The 16,970-nt window shown below is 39.9% G+C and overlaps 2 protein-coding genes and 1 long non-coding RNA gene across 3 annotated transcripts; all 3 read right to left on the reverse strand.

Annotated features, from left to right (window-relative positions):
• Positions 1–4,020: 4,020 nt before the first annotated feature.
• LOC149109696 (uncharacterized protein KIAA1958-like) lies at positions 4,021–5,130 on the reverse strand. Its single transcript, XM_089294661.1, has one exon. It carries the CDS (start codon positions 5,128–5,130, stop codon positions 4,021–4,023), a length of 1,110 nt encoding a protein of 369 aa, XP_089150787.1.
• A 298-nt stretch (positions 5,131–5,428) lies between these two features.
• LOC149109697 (uncharacterized) lies at positions 5,429–6,086 on the reverse strand. The gene is made up of 2 exons (XR_016208618.1): positions 5,728–6,086; positions 5,429–5,628 (listed from the first exon to the last, which is right to left on the reverse strand). It is a non-coding gene; the product is annotated as an uncharacterized LOC149109697 (long non-coding RNA).
• Positions 6,087–6,161: 75 nt separating this feature from the next.
• LOC110043687 (uncharacterized) lies at positions 6,162–14,095 on the reverse strand. Its single transcript, XM_089294988.1, has 7 exons — positions 13,513–14,095; positions 13,208–13,302; positions 12,467–12,626; positions 10,619–10,682; positions 10,071–10,324; positions 8,281–8,452; positions 6,162–7,238 (listed from the first exon to the last, which is right to left on the reverse strand). Exons 1-7 carry the CDS (start codon positions 14,086–14,088, stop codon positions 7,081–7,083), a joined length of 1,479 nt encoding a protein of 492 aa, XP_089151114.1. The 5' UTR covers positions 14,089–14,095; the 3' UTR covers positions 6,162–7,080.
• Positions 14,096–16,970: the final 2,875 nt, after the last annotated feature.

A 16,970-nucleotide genomic window follows, 5' to 3' on the forward strand; every position in this document is an offset into this window, starting at 1 on the left:
TAACCGCTTGGTTATGAGAAGTCTAGCCGAAATATAGTCACTTAGTGACTAGAAAGTCACGCGAGGCGTGATTTTGACCAACTTTGGGTGGATTTCCGGAAACTTGGGCGATATTTCTCAGTCCCAGGGATTCTGAACTAATTCGAGAAAACACGCGAGTAAAGAAAAGATATAAGTGGGCGAGAATCTTTAACCCAGGCATTGTCCAAAGCGACAGACTTCCAGAAGTAAAATGCACGCGTGTAGATTTGAGAAAGGGCGAAATCTAGCATCTTTAAAAAGCCCAGTTATTATAGTTGAAGATCCCGGCACCAAAACCGCGAGTGTGGCGCATCTCTCAACGCGCGAGAACTTAATAGCGAAAAGAAAGTTGATATAGGCGAGAATCTCTTACCCAAGCACTGTCCAAATCAATCGACTTCCACAAGTGAACTATACGTGTGTAGATTTGGGGGAGGGGTAAAAGTAGCATCTTTAAAACGTTAGGTAAGCATTGGTTAAGATGCCCGCACCTAAAACGCGAGTGTGACGCATCTCTAACCGCGCGAGAACTTACGAGAGAAAAAAAAACTCATATGGGCGAAAATCTCCAACCAAAACACTGTCCAAATCGATAGACTTCCACAAGTGAAATGCACGCGTGTAGATTTCAGAAAAGGGACAAATCAAGCATCTTAAAAAGTTTAGTAAGGATAGTTAAAGATGCCGACAGGAAAACCGCGAAAGTGTTGCGTCTCTAAAGGCGCGAAAACGCGCGAGAAAAAAAAAGCTAAATGAGCAAGAGTCTCCAACCCAAGCATTGTCCAAAGCGACAGACTACCACAAGTAAAATACACGTGTGTAGATTTGAAAAACGGCTAAATCTAGCATCTTTAAAAAGTCCGGTAAGCATAGTTTGAGATCCCGAAAGCAAAACTGCGAGTGGGGCGCATCTCTAAACGCACAAAAACTTACTAGAGAAAAGAAAGGTTATATAGGTGAGAATCTCAAACCCAAGCACTGTCCAAATCGATAGACTTCCACAAGTGAAATACACGTGTGTATTTTGAGGGAGGGCTAAAAGTAGCCTCTCTAAAAAGTTAGGTGAGCATTGGTTGGGATCCCCACACCTAAAACGCGAGACTTCCGGAAGTGAAATACACGTGTGTAGATTTGGGGGAGGGCTAAAAGAAGCATCTTTAAAAAGTTAAATAGACATTGTTAAGATCCCTGCACCTAAAACGCAAGTGCGGCGCATCTTTTAACGCGCGAGAACTTACGAAAGAAAGAAAGTTGATATGGGCGAGAATCTCTCACCCAAGAACTGTTTAAATCCATAGAATTCTACACGTGAAATACACGTGTGTAGATTTAGGGGAGGGCTAAAAGTAGCACCTTTAAAAGATTAGGTAAGCATTGGTTGGGATCCCCGCACCTAAAACGCGAGTGTGGCGCATCTCTGAACGCACGAGAAGTTACGAGAGAAAAGAAATTCAATATGGGCGAGAATATTCAACCTAAGAACTTTCCAAATCGATAGACTTTCACAACTGAAATATACGTGTGTAGATTTGGAAGAGGGATAAAAGTAGCTTCTTTCAAAAAATAGATAAGCATTGGTTGGGATCCAAGAGGGGGAGGGAGGGCTAAAAGTAGCATCTTTAAAAAGTTAGATGAGCATCAGTTGGGATCCCTGCATCTAAAACGCGAGCGTGGCGCATCTCTAAGCGGGCGAGAACTTACGAGAGAAAAGAAAGTTGATATCTCTCACCCAAGCACTCTCCAAATCCATAGACTTCCACAAGTGAAATACGCGTGGGTAGATTTAGGAAAGGGCTAAAAGTAGCATCTTTAAAAAGTTAGGTAAGCATTGGTTGGGATCCCTGCACCTAAAACGCGAGTGTGGCACATCTCTAAACGCGCAAGAAGTTACGAGAGAAAAGAAAGTTAATATGGGCGAGAATATTCAACCTAAGAACTGTCCAAATCGACAGACTGTTACAACTGAAATATACATGTGTAGATTTGGAGGAGGGCTAAAAGTAGCTTCTTTCAAAAGTTATGTAAGCATTGGTTGGGATCCCTGCACCTAAAACGCGAGTGTGGCGCATCTCTAAGCGCGCGAGAACTTACGAGAGAAAAGGAAGCTGATATGGGCGAGAATCTCTCACCCCATGGGGGGACGCAAATGACTCCTACTGTAATTATCTCTTTCTGTTGTTTTTTTTTCTTTGTTTGTTTTAAATTCTGTAAGAACAGGGCTGTAGTCCTCTAAGGCTGTGGGTGTAATTCGCAAAAATACTGAGTGCATATAAATCGTTTAGAAATTCTTCAATCCAGTTCAAATTTATGTTGCTGGCACATGGGTGGGCACTTTATATGTAGACCGTCATGTAAGATACCTTAAAGTATTTTTACTGTGATGCACTGCTACGTTAGTCTGCTTTATAGGTATTTAACTGCTCTGGTCGAGTTTTTAATTTCAATATGATTAAACGTTCTTTTTATGCGTTCCTGTTAAGAATGATGCAAAGTTGTCAATTTTAGTGATTTTAATTTGAAGACAAGGTCCTGTTAGTACCTTCTTGTTACTTGATGAAAACTTTGCGGGGGTTGTTTTACCAGAGCGCTTCATGACGCCTCCTGGAATAAGCTATACATTACCTAGTTGAATCGTCATCAGTTTATCGTATGTTATTCAGGTTAGCGATTGGAAAAATAATTATACTTTTGAACCTTATAGTTCCTCTATTTTCAGGGGATGGGGGGTGGGATCACTTCTTGCGGAGGTCGTTACTTACGGACTTTTACGATTCGTTGCGTGTAGGAGCCATTGGCCAAGCCATTGGCCAAGCCATTGGTAGCCGTGCATGGTCTACTAAAGCACTGACAATCTATCTTAGCTCCATGTACTAAGTTTCTCCTCGCGTTTGGTTTTTTTTTGCCCTCGGCTGTGTAATTGTGCGATATTTTCTACACAATAACTTCAATTGCTGAGCATGATAATACTGCACGTGGCTCCCGCTGCCAACGGCATACTCAGACAAGTATTCCAGATCATCTGGGTTTTTATTCCTTAAGATCTGTGTTAGATTGATTAATCAAACGCTCACGATGCAAGCTCAGAGTTTATTGTGATGGCTTTCATTGGGTAAACAAGACATTTACGTCTGCTCGCCGCGCTCAACATCCATTCGTAGGCACTTTGGTGTCTTTAAGTTTAGTTCGTAGATCTGAACTTGGTTCAGGGGGAGAAGCAGAGGAAGGTTCATGTTGTGTAATTCGTTCATCATTGCGGGATTACTTGATTTATCGGCATTCCCCGGTTTTGTCCGCTCACGTTTTTTTTCCTGCCCAAGTTTTTCTCTACGTGTGTTTAGACGTGATCCGATATATAATGACCTTGCTCTGTTCCAGATTTTTGGCGTCGGTGGAGTCCGCCATCATTTGAAAGCATCGGGAATGACTCGAACGCACTATTAATATCGTGACTAGGCTGCAGAGCAAGCGAGAGTTTTTCGAGCGAGCGCTCACATCGTAAAAAGTTTAGCCGCCATCTTGAATTTTTCATGCAGTGGAAGGCTGGAGAGGGAAAGAAAGTTTTACCAAAGGGGTGAATGATAGGCAAGAGGAAGGATAGGGGAGGGGGATGGCGGTCTAACATGGCGGTCGCAAGGTTGTAACGCTAACTCGCCCCGATAAGACGCCTGCACTGCAGGCTATATCGTGACTTCATTTTAAACCTTGTCTCATATTCCATCGGCTCTTTCTGGTTTATTTTTTATTTAATATCATCGACATGTCACTGAAACAGATTATGACGCCTTCCCTGGCCGCAAGACGAAGAACCCTAGTGAGAGTATGTAAGGAATGCTAGGAAAATTTCCTACCATTTCTCTGCGGTACTGAAAGTAGAAGTTCCCTGCCTCCCGTCATGGCAGCTCTTGAAGTTGAATGAAACCTGGCAGTAGTTGAAAGTGTTCAACAGATTTTGTTCTTGAGCTCTCATCATTGTCGGATTGAGCGATGTGGAACTTTGGTTTAATCCAAACGCTGAAGAATTGGGCATCGAAATCGGTTGCAACGGCATTCGCGCTCTCTGCGTTGAAGAAATTGAGCTGAAGACGCAAGCGGCTCTTGTTGGTCTGTCGGTTGTGGATTGAAGTTATTCCTCCCTGAAATGGCATACGAAAGCTGTCGCTGTTCGTCTTCATTTGCCTCGTCGTAGTCGTTTAATGACTGGATGTTCTTGTGTCCAGTGACCTTTACAATCCCCGACCGCTCGACGTTCGCTTTCTTCAATTTGCTCAGAACCGTTTTGCGTGCACTGTGGTTGGTGAACTTTTTGTCGCTGCTCTCAAGAATAGTATCTGCCACAATGCTCTTCATCATATCATTTATTTTGTTTTCTCCCATTGGTTGTACTTTAAACCACACGTTTTCATCTGGCCTCCTGTTTGTCTTCAGGTTTTGAGGTCGGCGACTCACAAACTGCTTAAAAAGAGCTACTGGGCATCTTTCTCCACCAACGGCAAACATTCGTAGCTGAAAATCGCGGTGCTTTGTGTGCAAGCCTCCTTGTCGGGTTTTGGTCTGCCCTTCAGTGAACTGTACGAACTCCACGCCATTGTCGTTTTTGCAAAGGTGGAAGTCATCCACTTTCATGTCGTGATGTTCTTGCCGGCCGCGGAGGCCAAAATGCTGGGTAAGTAACCACCACATTGTGTTTACTAATGCCTCTGGGGTTGCACTTCCGAACTTGCTCTCCTTCCATAGCACTTCTTCTTCTTTCGTCAAATTTCTTGCTTTGTTGGGGCGCTTACCTCGACCGGCCTGTCGTAGTAATTTCGCTTTTTCCTCCAAGACCTGCTTCGACGAGTGGAATTCCTGGTCTTTTACGATTGACAATGGATACTGTTTATCTTTCAAATGTCTGTCGAGGGCAGCAATCATGACTCTAAGGCTCTTTGGCTCATAATCTTGGCCGTTTTTGTTCTTCACTTCGGCGTAGAATTTCTCCAGTAATATGTTCAGTTCAGCCGGTTCGTGTTTGTCGATTTCCAAAGCTACGCTCTTTCCTTTGCACCACGTCTTCCACACACTTCCACCAAAACGACGTACTTTTGCTGGTTTTGATATTTTTTGCACCATTTCGTAGTTCTTCCATTGTATCGTCAGTGGCCAGAGTAAACCTTTCTTGATTTAATGCTGCCATTTTTTCTCACTCGAGAAAGCTTTTTTCAAAGTTTCCGCAGAAAATTTTCGTCATCATTTTACGTGATATCATTGGCTTAGAAAATTTCCTATTGTCTTTCAGCCAATCATAATCCAGAATATCGATGTGTAATTTGCACTGGGGTTACACTTTTTGCACTGGTGTTGCACCTGAAGTGCACTGCTCTCAGCCAATCAGAATCGAGTAATTTTTTCATGTGTAATGAAACTGCAATAAGCGTAAAAAACTCTCTTGGCCTTTAATAAACAACTCCACAAATCAAAACGGCGTGGTACAAAGAGTGTGCATACGAGCGGCGTAGATGCAAATAGCGTGGATACAAACAGCGTGGATACAAACAGCGTGGTTACAAACAGCGTGGATACAAACAGCGTGGATACAAACAGCGTGGATACAAACAGCGTGGGTTGAAACTAAAACAGTAAAAGAGCAAAAGTTACAAGTTGCGACTAAGCTAAATTCGAATAAAGAAATAACAAAACTGCAGAACGAGGACTGTGAATTACACTTACATTGTTTCGGCCAGAGAAAACTGTTGTGAAACGGACTGCGAATAACGCGAAGAGACTAGCACGAAACCTAAATAGAACTGCGCTAAGCGCGGACCAAAATGAACTGCCCCAAAACTGTACTGCAAAGCTATGATATGGAAAATACGCTAGGACATGCGGAAAATAAAACTATAGAAACTTAGAAAGGCGCTAATGAAGATGAAACAGCAAAGAAACGCTAACGAGGGCGCGAAAACTGACAGAAAGGAATAAACACCTAAATTGACGCAAAAAAAAGACTAAACAAAAGGACGAAAAGAAGTACAAACTAATTTGCGTACGCAAAGGAAAAACAAATTACGCAAGAACGAATAATAGAAAAAATGTTACACTTGGATCATACATATACTATTAGTTGTAGAATAACGTTATTTTTGGAGACACTTTGCGAGAGCTTTTACGTTTTGACAGCGGTTAACTTTTATTAGCGTCAATGTAAAACCACACAAATTTTATACAGCTATCATATCACATGTCAGCTATCTAAGATGAGCATGATTTGTATCAACCATACCTTAGTTTCTCTTAAAGCTTTTGACAACTGTCAAGTTTAGCTTATTATGGATTATGACCCTTCGATTACGCGAGATTTGCGTTCCTGATTAAAAAAAAAAATTGTTCCAGCCATATTCAACTTTCGTTTGAAACGGTTGACCACCTTCAATCCCTGGCCTGGCCTTTTAGGCTCATTTTACAGCGATTTTGGTTGGTAGGTATTGCTGAATTTTTTCACATTCTAAGAGGGAACATTGATTTCTGCTGATTGGCTGAAAAGCTCAAGTTGAATGTAAACTATAGGATGATTAGTATTTTGTGCTGTTTCGGGAAATTTCAACTAAGTTAAGAGCGTCTGTTTGTTAACATTGAGAATACGGCGACAGGATCAAAAATTTGAGTTTTCTGTTTAATATTTCGTCAAAAACCCCTTTTAGTGGACTATTTTCAAGAATATGTGCGACATCTTAGAAAGTTACACAGTTTGTAATTTATGCCTTAACACGTTCTGTCTACGTTATAACCTATCGCAATTTAATTTATGTACGGATTTGATAGACCATGACTCAAACCCAAAAAATTAATCTTTTAGACCAAAAAGGAAAGAAAATTCGAATTTTCGTTACTGTCGCCAGATTCTACATATTCACATGCAGATGCTTGTATAAAAGTGAAAATCTTGAGTCCTACCCGACGCACGCTTTCGACACTGAGCTACAGATAAACCCATGCAAGCTAGCTTGATCAAAAGTCAATTTTCCAAGTAAGTCTTCTGACATTCTAAAACTTTGATCAACGAAAGCAACAGAACTCAAAAATCTAATTAACGAATCTACCAGTCTGAAAATGATGTTTTGATTTTAATATTTTGAATTCCAGTTTGTCAAACTGTTCTTGCGTTTGTCGAAGAAGCCGTCTTGCAACGTCGAGGTCGTTCCGGATTGTGTCTGGTGTCATTCCCTCGTCAAAGGCTGCTCCTGACAATATACAAGATAAAAGGAAAGTTTTTTTAAAACCTCACCCAACACTTTATCCATGGAGGTAAACAGTGAAATGTGGTGGTGGTGGTGGTGGTGGTGGTGGTGGGGGGGGGGGGGGGGGGTTAGAAGGGGGGTGGGCCTTGGCGTTGGGGGTTGTGGTGGGGTGGCACCTCCATTGATTTCGTTTTCACATTTTTTACATGCAAGTGGGTTAGAACCCCAGGGGTGCTTACAGCAGCTTGTTCGTGAATATGTTGAAGTAACCGTGCTTTGATGTGAAGTTTATATGAAATAATTCATATATGAACTGCGGTTGTAGATGAAAGTTGAGAATGATCATCGCAGTAAATTTTCCAATTTAAGCAATTGGAAAGGAGAAGCCTGAAAAAATCAGGGCTTCAACGGGATTCGAACCCGTGACCTCTGCGATACCGGTACCTCGCTCCCAATGTGTGGCTTCGTAGCTCAGTTGGTAGAGCATCGCACCGGTATCGCGGGGGTCACGGGTTCGAATCCCGTTGAAGCCTTGATTTTTTCAGGCTTCTTCTTTCCAATTGCTTAAATTGGAAAATTTACTGCGATGATCACTCTTCACTTTTAACCGTGCTTTATCTACAGCGCAACCATGTTTCACATCATTTTTTGCTTAATTGTTTACTGTATTGATTATTTCCTTTCCGTTCTCAAGCAGCCTACAGCTCTAGTTCATTTTACTGTTCTACAATTATTTTGAGCAATTTTGGACTAAGTAAAATTAACTAATTGGTCATCAAAAAACGGCGGACGGTGTAAGAGAAAGCTTCACGATTTATCAGGAAAAGAGGCGTCGAAATACATTGTCTGGGTCGAATGAACTTTGTTAGCTAACCCCAGAAATGACAAATAGCCAGATTGTAAAGGCTGCTTAATTAAGTCTGTCTGAGGGATGTTAACAAAAATAAGATATACTAGCGAAACATTTGAATATAGCTAAACTCGAAAGCTCATTAACAGGATGTGAGTCTTCTTTTTAATGTAACATTAAAAGGTTTATCCTTACCTGATACGATATTCTGTTTAATCCTTCCCTTCTTTCTAATAAGGATGTCCCAAAGGGTTCCAATCAGGAACAATCCAGCTAAGATGCCAAATGATACGTACATGAATTCCTTAATGAAGGGGGATGACTCGTCAAACAGGTTGACGTTTCTTGGAGGCTTCTGCTCTGTTAGCTTAAGGCAAAAAAGAACACCGCCATTTACATCACCTACATATATCACCCTGATTTAATATTGTCTGTTCATGGAGGGTTATTACGTCCCTCTTTGAACTGTCACTGAATATTGCAGTGACGTAAAGTTCAACATTCTATTGTATGTAATAAAATTTATTATTTTTGAAGGTTTCTTTCACAATTGTTTTAAAGTTAAGTTATACAATACAACATGAATTTTGATTAAACTTTGAGGTATCATGCCTTTATCACTGTTCGATGGAACTTAAGGTTTTGTGCCGAAACGTAAGATGACTTTGTAAAAAATAACAGTAAGACCCAAAAACTCGAGTACGCATCGTCAACCTGGGACCTACATGTAAGTTGTAAACGGTACAAAGAGCTTCCGTACGTGTCTGTACAAGCCTTTGACGCCAAACGCCTAGTATAAGGAATAGTGGAATTCCGAAAAATAACTACTCTCCGAAAGTAACGTTAATTTTTTTACCTTCCTATTGAACCCTGAAAGTAACGGTCCCCCCCGAGAGTAACGGCCTTTTGACGAAGTCACCAAAAGAGAAAGTCTGATCTCAAGCACAATGCGGATGGAGCAGCCTGATTGCATAATCGAACAACTTGAAGAGTTATTCGTTATTTTATTCCGAACTTAACTGAATTTTTCTTGAAACTATGATTTATGAGCTGCATTTCTCTTGCAGCAGAGTCAAATGATATACTGTAGTATAATCAGTTGCATCGCGATATAATGCGATGTAATAGTTTCGCCCTACAGTACCAACATTGGAGCCTTTTTTGTTTATACAGTCTGCTTTGTTTATGCGGGTAGTTAGCAACACACATAAATGGAACTTTTATTTCATGTTACTCGCCCGCTTCGTCTGAAACGACTGTTACCGTACAAACGTTTTTTTACCGTCCGAAAGTGACGGCTACCCATAAGTAACGGCTAAGCGAAAATAGCGGCCCCTTTTACCTGCTAAATCCGAAAGTAACGGGGTCCGTTACTTTCGGAATTCTACGGTATGTTAGATAGTCTTGGACTAGAAATTTTGAAAAAACGAGAAGGTAGTTAAGCGGACTAGTGATGACTGTATAAAATTATCCACGGACTTGTCAATATGAGTGTGCTTAATTATTTGCAATGATCCAAGAAAACCGTGCTATCATTTGACAATGAGGTTTTTTAATTCCAGACGCCGTTTAGCCATAACGTTGTTAAATATTTCCTTTACTCAAGATCTTTGAGGGACTGGAACTGTCTCCTAGCTAATGTAAGTACATCCGGCCATCGCTGGCGATGTTCCGAAAGAAAGTGACTGCTTTTAGGAATTAATTTCATGCTTCGCTTTTCCTGTACTATGTTCCAGCAATTTTTTCCTCTCCCTGTTTGTTATTTAACTATTTTAACTGTATATAGTTAGTGTGGTGCCTCGCCAGCTTTACTAACTCAATAACGGTAAAGGTAAAGATCTTAAGTCTTCGCCTCGTTAGATTTTATATCGCTTTAGGGATCAGTCTACTGTTCCGTCATTTAGAATTCGAATTGTGCCATTTAAGCCAGGGGAGAAGGACAGACAAGTGCTCATATTCAAACGTTTTATAGTAATGAAAAATACCTTATATGTAGCGGTAAAAGTTTGAACTGACTTCAAAATGTTTGAACGGTGAAAATTTAAGCACTCTGCCAGTTCCTCTGCATCTTGGGAAAATAGAACTCCAGTGTCCCTTTGAAGTTCTAGCTTCTTAACGGTGATAAGTGATTTTAATTTGCCTCTTGACTGATAATAGGAAGCTGTGAAGCAGTCCAGTAACATTCCATCTACTTCCTTTGATTTCACAGCTTGAATGACGTCGTCAATTCTGGAATACTCTAAACATTGGAAGAAAAAAGTTGACGTTAGCTTTAAACCCAGCTATTGAGAATAGGACCGAGAGCGTCAATCTGAAATTTGTGATCGTAATGAGAATTCTTAATTAAACGGGCATCTGATGTGTAATGGACGCCTAGTTTATTGTAATGTTACATTTAATTTTTCATGTACAAAACCTTTGCCTTCTGGTAAAAAAACCTGAATCAGATAATACGCGATGACTGTAACTGTACCATTCCCCTCTGAACCACACCAGATTCAAATATTTGCCCTTTGCATCAGTTTTTACCAACCTGTTGGTTTAGCATCTTCCTCAATTGCATGCTGGTATTCTGTACTATTGGCCAGCACTGCAACCTAACGTGAATTATGAAAACATATCGGTTATTTGATGCATATAAATGCAAATTTTCAATGCTCTTTCAACGAGCGGTTCCGAATGGAGAGTGCGAAGTCAGCAAGCTTCACTTAATTGTAAACAGGTGAACGACATAAAGATCGACGTGTTCATGAAAAATAGTGACTCGGATATAAGCGTTCTATAATAGTATATTTGCGCTATCCCTCTGTTGAGAACGCAAATATCAAAAATCAGCTGTTTGTATAAATAACACCAAAACAATTCTCCAGAAGGGAATGCTAATTTAATACGCACATTTGTCTGAACTAGCGATGTCTCGATACCCTAGACGAGAAAGTCCATTTTTAATTTGCCTACTGTGTTCCGTAGCGCGGTTTTGGTTTACATGTATTCAGGAAGACCTTTGATTCAGACCTTCATGCAACTCAAAGGCCGATCGATATTATTGCTTCTAAGTCATTATCGCCCTCTTCACCATCGAATGGGTCTTCTTGATGTTCATTCCTTAGCATTTCGAAATCTTTAAAGGTTTTTTTTTGGCTCTAAGCACAGACCTTTACCATCTAGAAGAAAATCACGACACACGACGCCATTTTTGTCTACGGTCAAAAAACAAAACTTTCTCCTACCCCCTAGAATATGAAAAGGACGAAAACACAATAGGTACAAAAAAACTCTCTGGTGATTGGGAAAGAGGTAATTTCTTATTATTTCCAAAGGACCACTTGCATCACCTACCCTGTAAAGGAATTCATATGCGCCCTCAGCTACCCCTACTCGAAGTTAACGGAGTTAACAATGAAAAGTTAAACAGATTTCTTTCACGGTCTTTTAGTATGTCGTGATATTGTGTCTAGCTGACGAAATACTGACATCAGAAGGCCACGTTTTCGATCAGGAACTAGCATTTCGCTCACTTGAAGTTCCTTTCCGAATAATCAAACCCTATAGTTTTGTTTTGGATGTCGAAAAGAACATTTCGATTTCTTCAACCTTTCGGGTCCGGATTCCCAAACAGTGGCCGATGATGGAACCTGAAAGGACCATATTGGAAAGTGGAAAACATACATGAATGAAAAGGAAGAAGCAACAGCAGCAGTAGTAGCAGCAGCAGGTTTTGCAGCAATCTGCAAAACAGTCGATATCTCGACCAATATTTCTCCAATACCGTACCATAACCATACGCTAGTTCAATAACACGTGTCATATATATCTTGCACACCTCTTGAACAATAGGAAATTAGGAAGTCCAAGTGATCCAAGTGATACGAGACCATTTCTAAGCGCTTTTGCCTACGCAGAAGACTAGAAAACTGAAATCGATATATACATCATTCTTTGTTCTTCAGCACGCTTGAATTGGATAACAGGGAACTTAATCAACGACAACGGCGACGGCGAGGACGACGCCTAGTAAAAATGAATTTATTTTTTACCAGCGAAGCTCGCAACTATCTGGGTATGTTTAGTACGCCAATGGCCCTAAAATCATGCCCAGGTTGAATCTGCAATGACAGAGTTTATTCCAAATGAATACAAAAACTTAGCCGCCGTCGTTCGTGTTCCTCAGTTTGCGCAGAATTTGGTTATTTTACGTTTTGATTTGCTGAGAACGGCAAAGAAATGTTCAAAGATTTATAACGCACGTGCACACCTATTGTTCTGCTCATTAAACCTCTTGTCTGGTGGCGTTCTTGTTGCCGTCGTCATCGTGGTTTGCTTAAGCTCCCTAAATTAGGATATCACAGCAACAACAGCAACAAGAGATATTTGGACAAACCTTGACACCGACAAGGTCAGTTGGTTCCAGTTGCAAGGAAGCAGCTGTAAGTGCAGAGGTGATGTTCGCCATGAAGATCGCCATGATAATGAGGCCCAACAGGATCCAGATGATTGAGAAAATTCGAGCCACGACCGACTTTGGAGCTTTGTCACCATACCTCATGTAGAAAGAAATTGCTATTAACTTATGATAGTTTTATACGAATTGGCTAGTGTAATAAGCACTGCCAGTAAAAGTGTCAGTTATAGGATTTTAAAAGTACAGGCAAGAAAAGTATAATGGACATATCGTCACCGAATGAATAATAATAATAATAATAATAATAATAATAATAATAATCTTTATACAGGAGGCTCCACTCACTAATGTGGTTTTCAGGGAGGTCCTGAGATAAAAATGATGGCAATCAAAAAATTAAATTAAACCAAAATTATTACAGCGTTGATTAAAAACCTCTAAAAGCTAAAAAATGTATAACTAAAGATATATAAAGTTGAAACATTGAAACTCGTAGTAAAATATAAAAATAATAATGAATAATAAAAGTCGAAAGCAAATAATCTTAATTTACTTTTTTACACGTCATTTATCCGAGAGTTGCCGCGAGAATTTGCACTAGTGAGTTCAACGTTGTTAATTAAGTTTTCAAGTGCCCCGAATTACTGTCGTCAACCTGAGGTTAATCTATAACATAGTTGCTAATGACGGACGCTTTGTTATCGGTCAATATGTTCTTACCCCACTGTGGTCATGGAAATAAAGGACCACCAGAATCCATCCCAAGATCCTTTGATGAATGAACGTGGGAACTCTTCACTGTTCCAGTAGGTGTCCTGTCAGTTCGTAAGAAAAACAAAAACAAAAACGATCGAGTGGCAAGGCGATTTGCTAGGATTACGTTTGATTTTATACTAGTTATACTCGAGTAAGAGTTCGTGTAATTTGGAGAGACTTTTCAAATATCACTTCCAGAGTAAATCTTTAGATGAGCTTGCATTCTTACAATTACCTATATTAATCTAGTTACACAAAGTTAAGCATACCAGCGCCCACATAATGATTCCAGCAATGGCCGTGAGTATCAGAGTCACCGCAAACAATGACCAAGACTTCAACACAGCGTCCAAGACAAGGCTGAGCTTGTTGGCTTCATCTTCACTAGTGATGAACCCGCTCCCAGGATAATCAGTGATTTTGAAAAAGGAAAAGTCGTTGTACCGTCGGTTTCTGGACTCGAATATAGGAGCAGCGACGTGGATTTTGTTTTGCCTCAGAAGCTCAATCATGTGAAATTCACTATCAGCTCGAAATGTTTTTATATGGTATTTTGTTGGTTCGGCTGCATGTTCATCGCATTCCACTGTTATGTACCGCAAGAGTACGTCTCTGAGCATACCATGGACTTCGTCGTCTATCGATTCATTGGTGGGTGATATTGTGTATGGAGGCTTCTCAATCCAGCCTATTATCAGATCTTTCCCTGGCATGCGTAGCTTGTCCTCGTCGACTCCGTCTTCATTGCCAGGGGTGGACTCGTTTCCAATCGCTGAAGTAGCTCGCAGGTGAATAACACAAAGACAAATGACAATCACTGAAAGAATATTTATCCAAGAGCTCATTGTCGCCCTATATATGGAAGAAGAAAAGGGAAAAAGATATCAACTGATGACATCTCACGGCTGGAGATTTGACATACTACCATGGCTGTCCATACATGTAGTAAGAGACATGAAATGCACGAAGACATGTAGGATGTCTTAAGTATCAACTTCTCAAGAAAATGCAAAACTAACAGGTGTATAATTTCTATTTACAAGGCTAACAAAGTTAAAAGTGAATAACACACCGACCATTTTCGACACCTGAGGTCATCTTCAGGGTAAGTGAGGACTTACCCTGAGACTTACCCCTACGTACCCTGAAGATGACCTACTGTCGAAAACGTTCGGTGTGTTTTTTACTTTTAACTTTTTTAGCCTCAGTTGTAAATAGACAATATTTTAAAATCAAAGCGAATATTATGGACATAACAGCTATATGCTGTTATCAAAATTCTGAAACAGTACCTCTCGATGGTAGCGTCCACGTCATCCCTCTCATGGCCCCTTGTCCGTCCAAGGGGTTATGATAAATAAAGAACCATATTATTTATTACTGACTAGATCTCAGCATCAATCTTCATAAATGGCAGACCACTTTACTTTTCTTAACAGAAAATGCTGATTGGACAACATAGCAGTTTAGCTTTAATAAACAACATATCCACGTATGGAACAGCTTTATTAATATATACATATATGTTATTTGCTGGTTGGGAGGTCCGTATGGTGAAAAACTGTGACCGAGATCTTGAAAATGCTGCCCGTAGGCCGAAGGCAGCATTTTCAAGCCCGAGGTCACAGTTTTTCACTATACGGACCGACCCTAGGCCGGCAAATAACATGTTTATATTTTCCCTGCAGTAAATTGGTTTTCCCGATTACAAATGGGTTTGTTTACGCGGCTCTTGTCATTGAATCGGCTTGCGCACCGTCTACGATTTGTACAAAATCTAGTCAACGAGCGAGTAACTCAGATAGTAGACAAAGATGTATTAAAGAACAGATTTTTTTCGAACTACTTTATGTTAGTTACATTTATTTCAACAGTTATGTTCTTCAAAATTGATTTTGCGGTTTGAAATTTCGTCGGAAGTTTGAAGTTTTACCACAAAAACAATTCCTGTCAGTCGTTGCTTTTAAAATCACTTGAAATCAGACTACCGTAAATTGAATAATAGAAAGCGAGGAAATTTGTTAAGTGTATTCCACAGAAATTCTTCTGAATACGGCAACGATCAGAGAGGTAAACTAGACTGAAATTGACTCAAATTTTACGGCGAGAGAAACACAGGATTACGCGCCATTACAGCGCCAAGCTACAAGCAACCAAGCAAACTCTCACAACTTCAAAACACTCAATTGAATTTATTTACAGTGACTTTCCTTGCCATTTTAAAGTGAACAGAGATAAACTTGCGTTGACTAATCGTCGATGGATGTGTAAAAAAGGCAAAAGATTGACGATTACCGCTAACTTTTAGGAGCGAAATTTAGGTAGCGGGAAAAAAATCCGGCTCGTGGGCCGTATCGTAAAAAGCTGGACCGGTCACATGGTTATTATTAGCCAGTCAAATTCAAGGATTTAGGATTCCGGCCCGCTCAGATGCTTGAGAAAAAAATAAAATGCATTGTTTACTCCATACTGTTTACAAAATTCCCACCTTTTTCTTTTCCATCTTAAGACGACAGTATGACGTGGACTTTGACCACTTTCAAAATATCTCGGATGACCGTCAGCGCGTTTTGAGTTTTTTCGTACTAAGCTCGAGATTAAATTATCTAATTGTTTTAGCTGAATTCTGACCAAATTTCCTTTAAATAACGATTTCCAATCATTTCTCAACACGGTATTAAATTTCATGCTTTAGCAGAATAAAGCGGATTGAACTGTTATTTGAAACTGGCAAATGTGCATCCTTCCTCATTGTTCTTTGAAAATTTTGGGGTTGTAAAGTCGCTTAACGACCAGTTTCCTTTCTTTAGGGTTCTTGAGAATTAAGTTATCTAGTATTATTTCTTCATCATTTAATTTCCAAGGGGCCACTATCAGACCGATAGTTCCGAGACCTAAATACTTTATTGTCTTTCTTGTTCACCACTATATTTTCTCCCGCGTGCCAGTGCAAAAATCATAGTGAATTTTTATTCATTATTTTTTTCAATATAAGGCTAGGCGTGAAAGCCTAACGTAAAATTTGAAAACGAAGACAGACGAAAACAAGTTCGCATTACCTCGCGGAAAAATCATAGAGAAATTATGATAAATTTTGAAACTCGACTTTGCTGTTCGTAGACAGTGCAAAATTCAATTTTTAAGAAAATTATGTAGTTTACAGCAGATTAAGCGACAAACACGGCAATTTCTGATCATGTTGCATGCCCATGGGTCGATACAGAAATTCTAATGAGTTAACAAAGCAAACCTTATTTTGTTAACCTATTACTCTGATTATTGAGGATATTTAAACCCAAAAGTACTGAATGAGTAAAAATGCCTCCTTCTGTTAAAAAATGGTCGAAACAAATTAGTCTTTTGAGGAAACTTATTACCATATTAATTGCTTGAGGTTATTTACATTTTGTTAAGTAACATTCACATCACACATGACTAACTAGTTGTTTAAAGATGCACATAAGCATTATAAAGTGGAGAGGCGGCTTTGTCAGATGTCTATTTTAATCGTAGCAAAATTCGTTAATCTAGCAGCCATGCAAAGTATCCATACAGCTCTCGTTCATGTTCGTTTTGACAGCTACTTCAATTTTGCGCCTTGAATTAGTTGTGTAAAGGCCGAATGCGGTGAGATAGAGATAACACAAAAGCTGACTAAACACCTGCCAAATACACTGGTGAAAGTCTTAGCTCCTTATATTGACATGAATAATATTATCAATTTAAA

The sequence above is a fragment of the Orbicella faveolata genome, unplaced genomic scaffold (genome assembly GCF_042242905.1).
Source record: "Orbicella faveolata isolate gen_17 unplaced genomic scaffold, um_ofav_v1 contig_25, whole genome shotgun sequence".
Classification (NCBI taxonomy): domain Eukaryota; kingdom Metazoa; phylum Cnidaria; class Anthozoa; order Scleractinia; family Merulinidae; genus Orbicella; species Orbicella faveolata.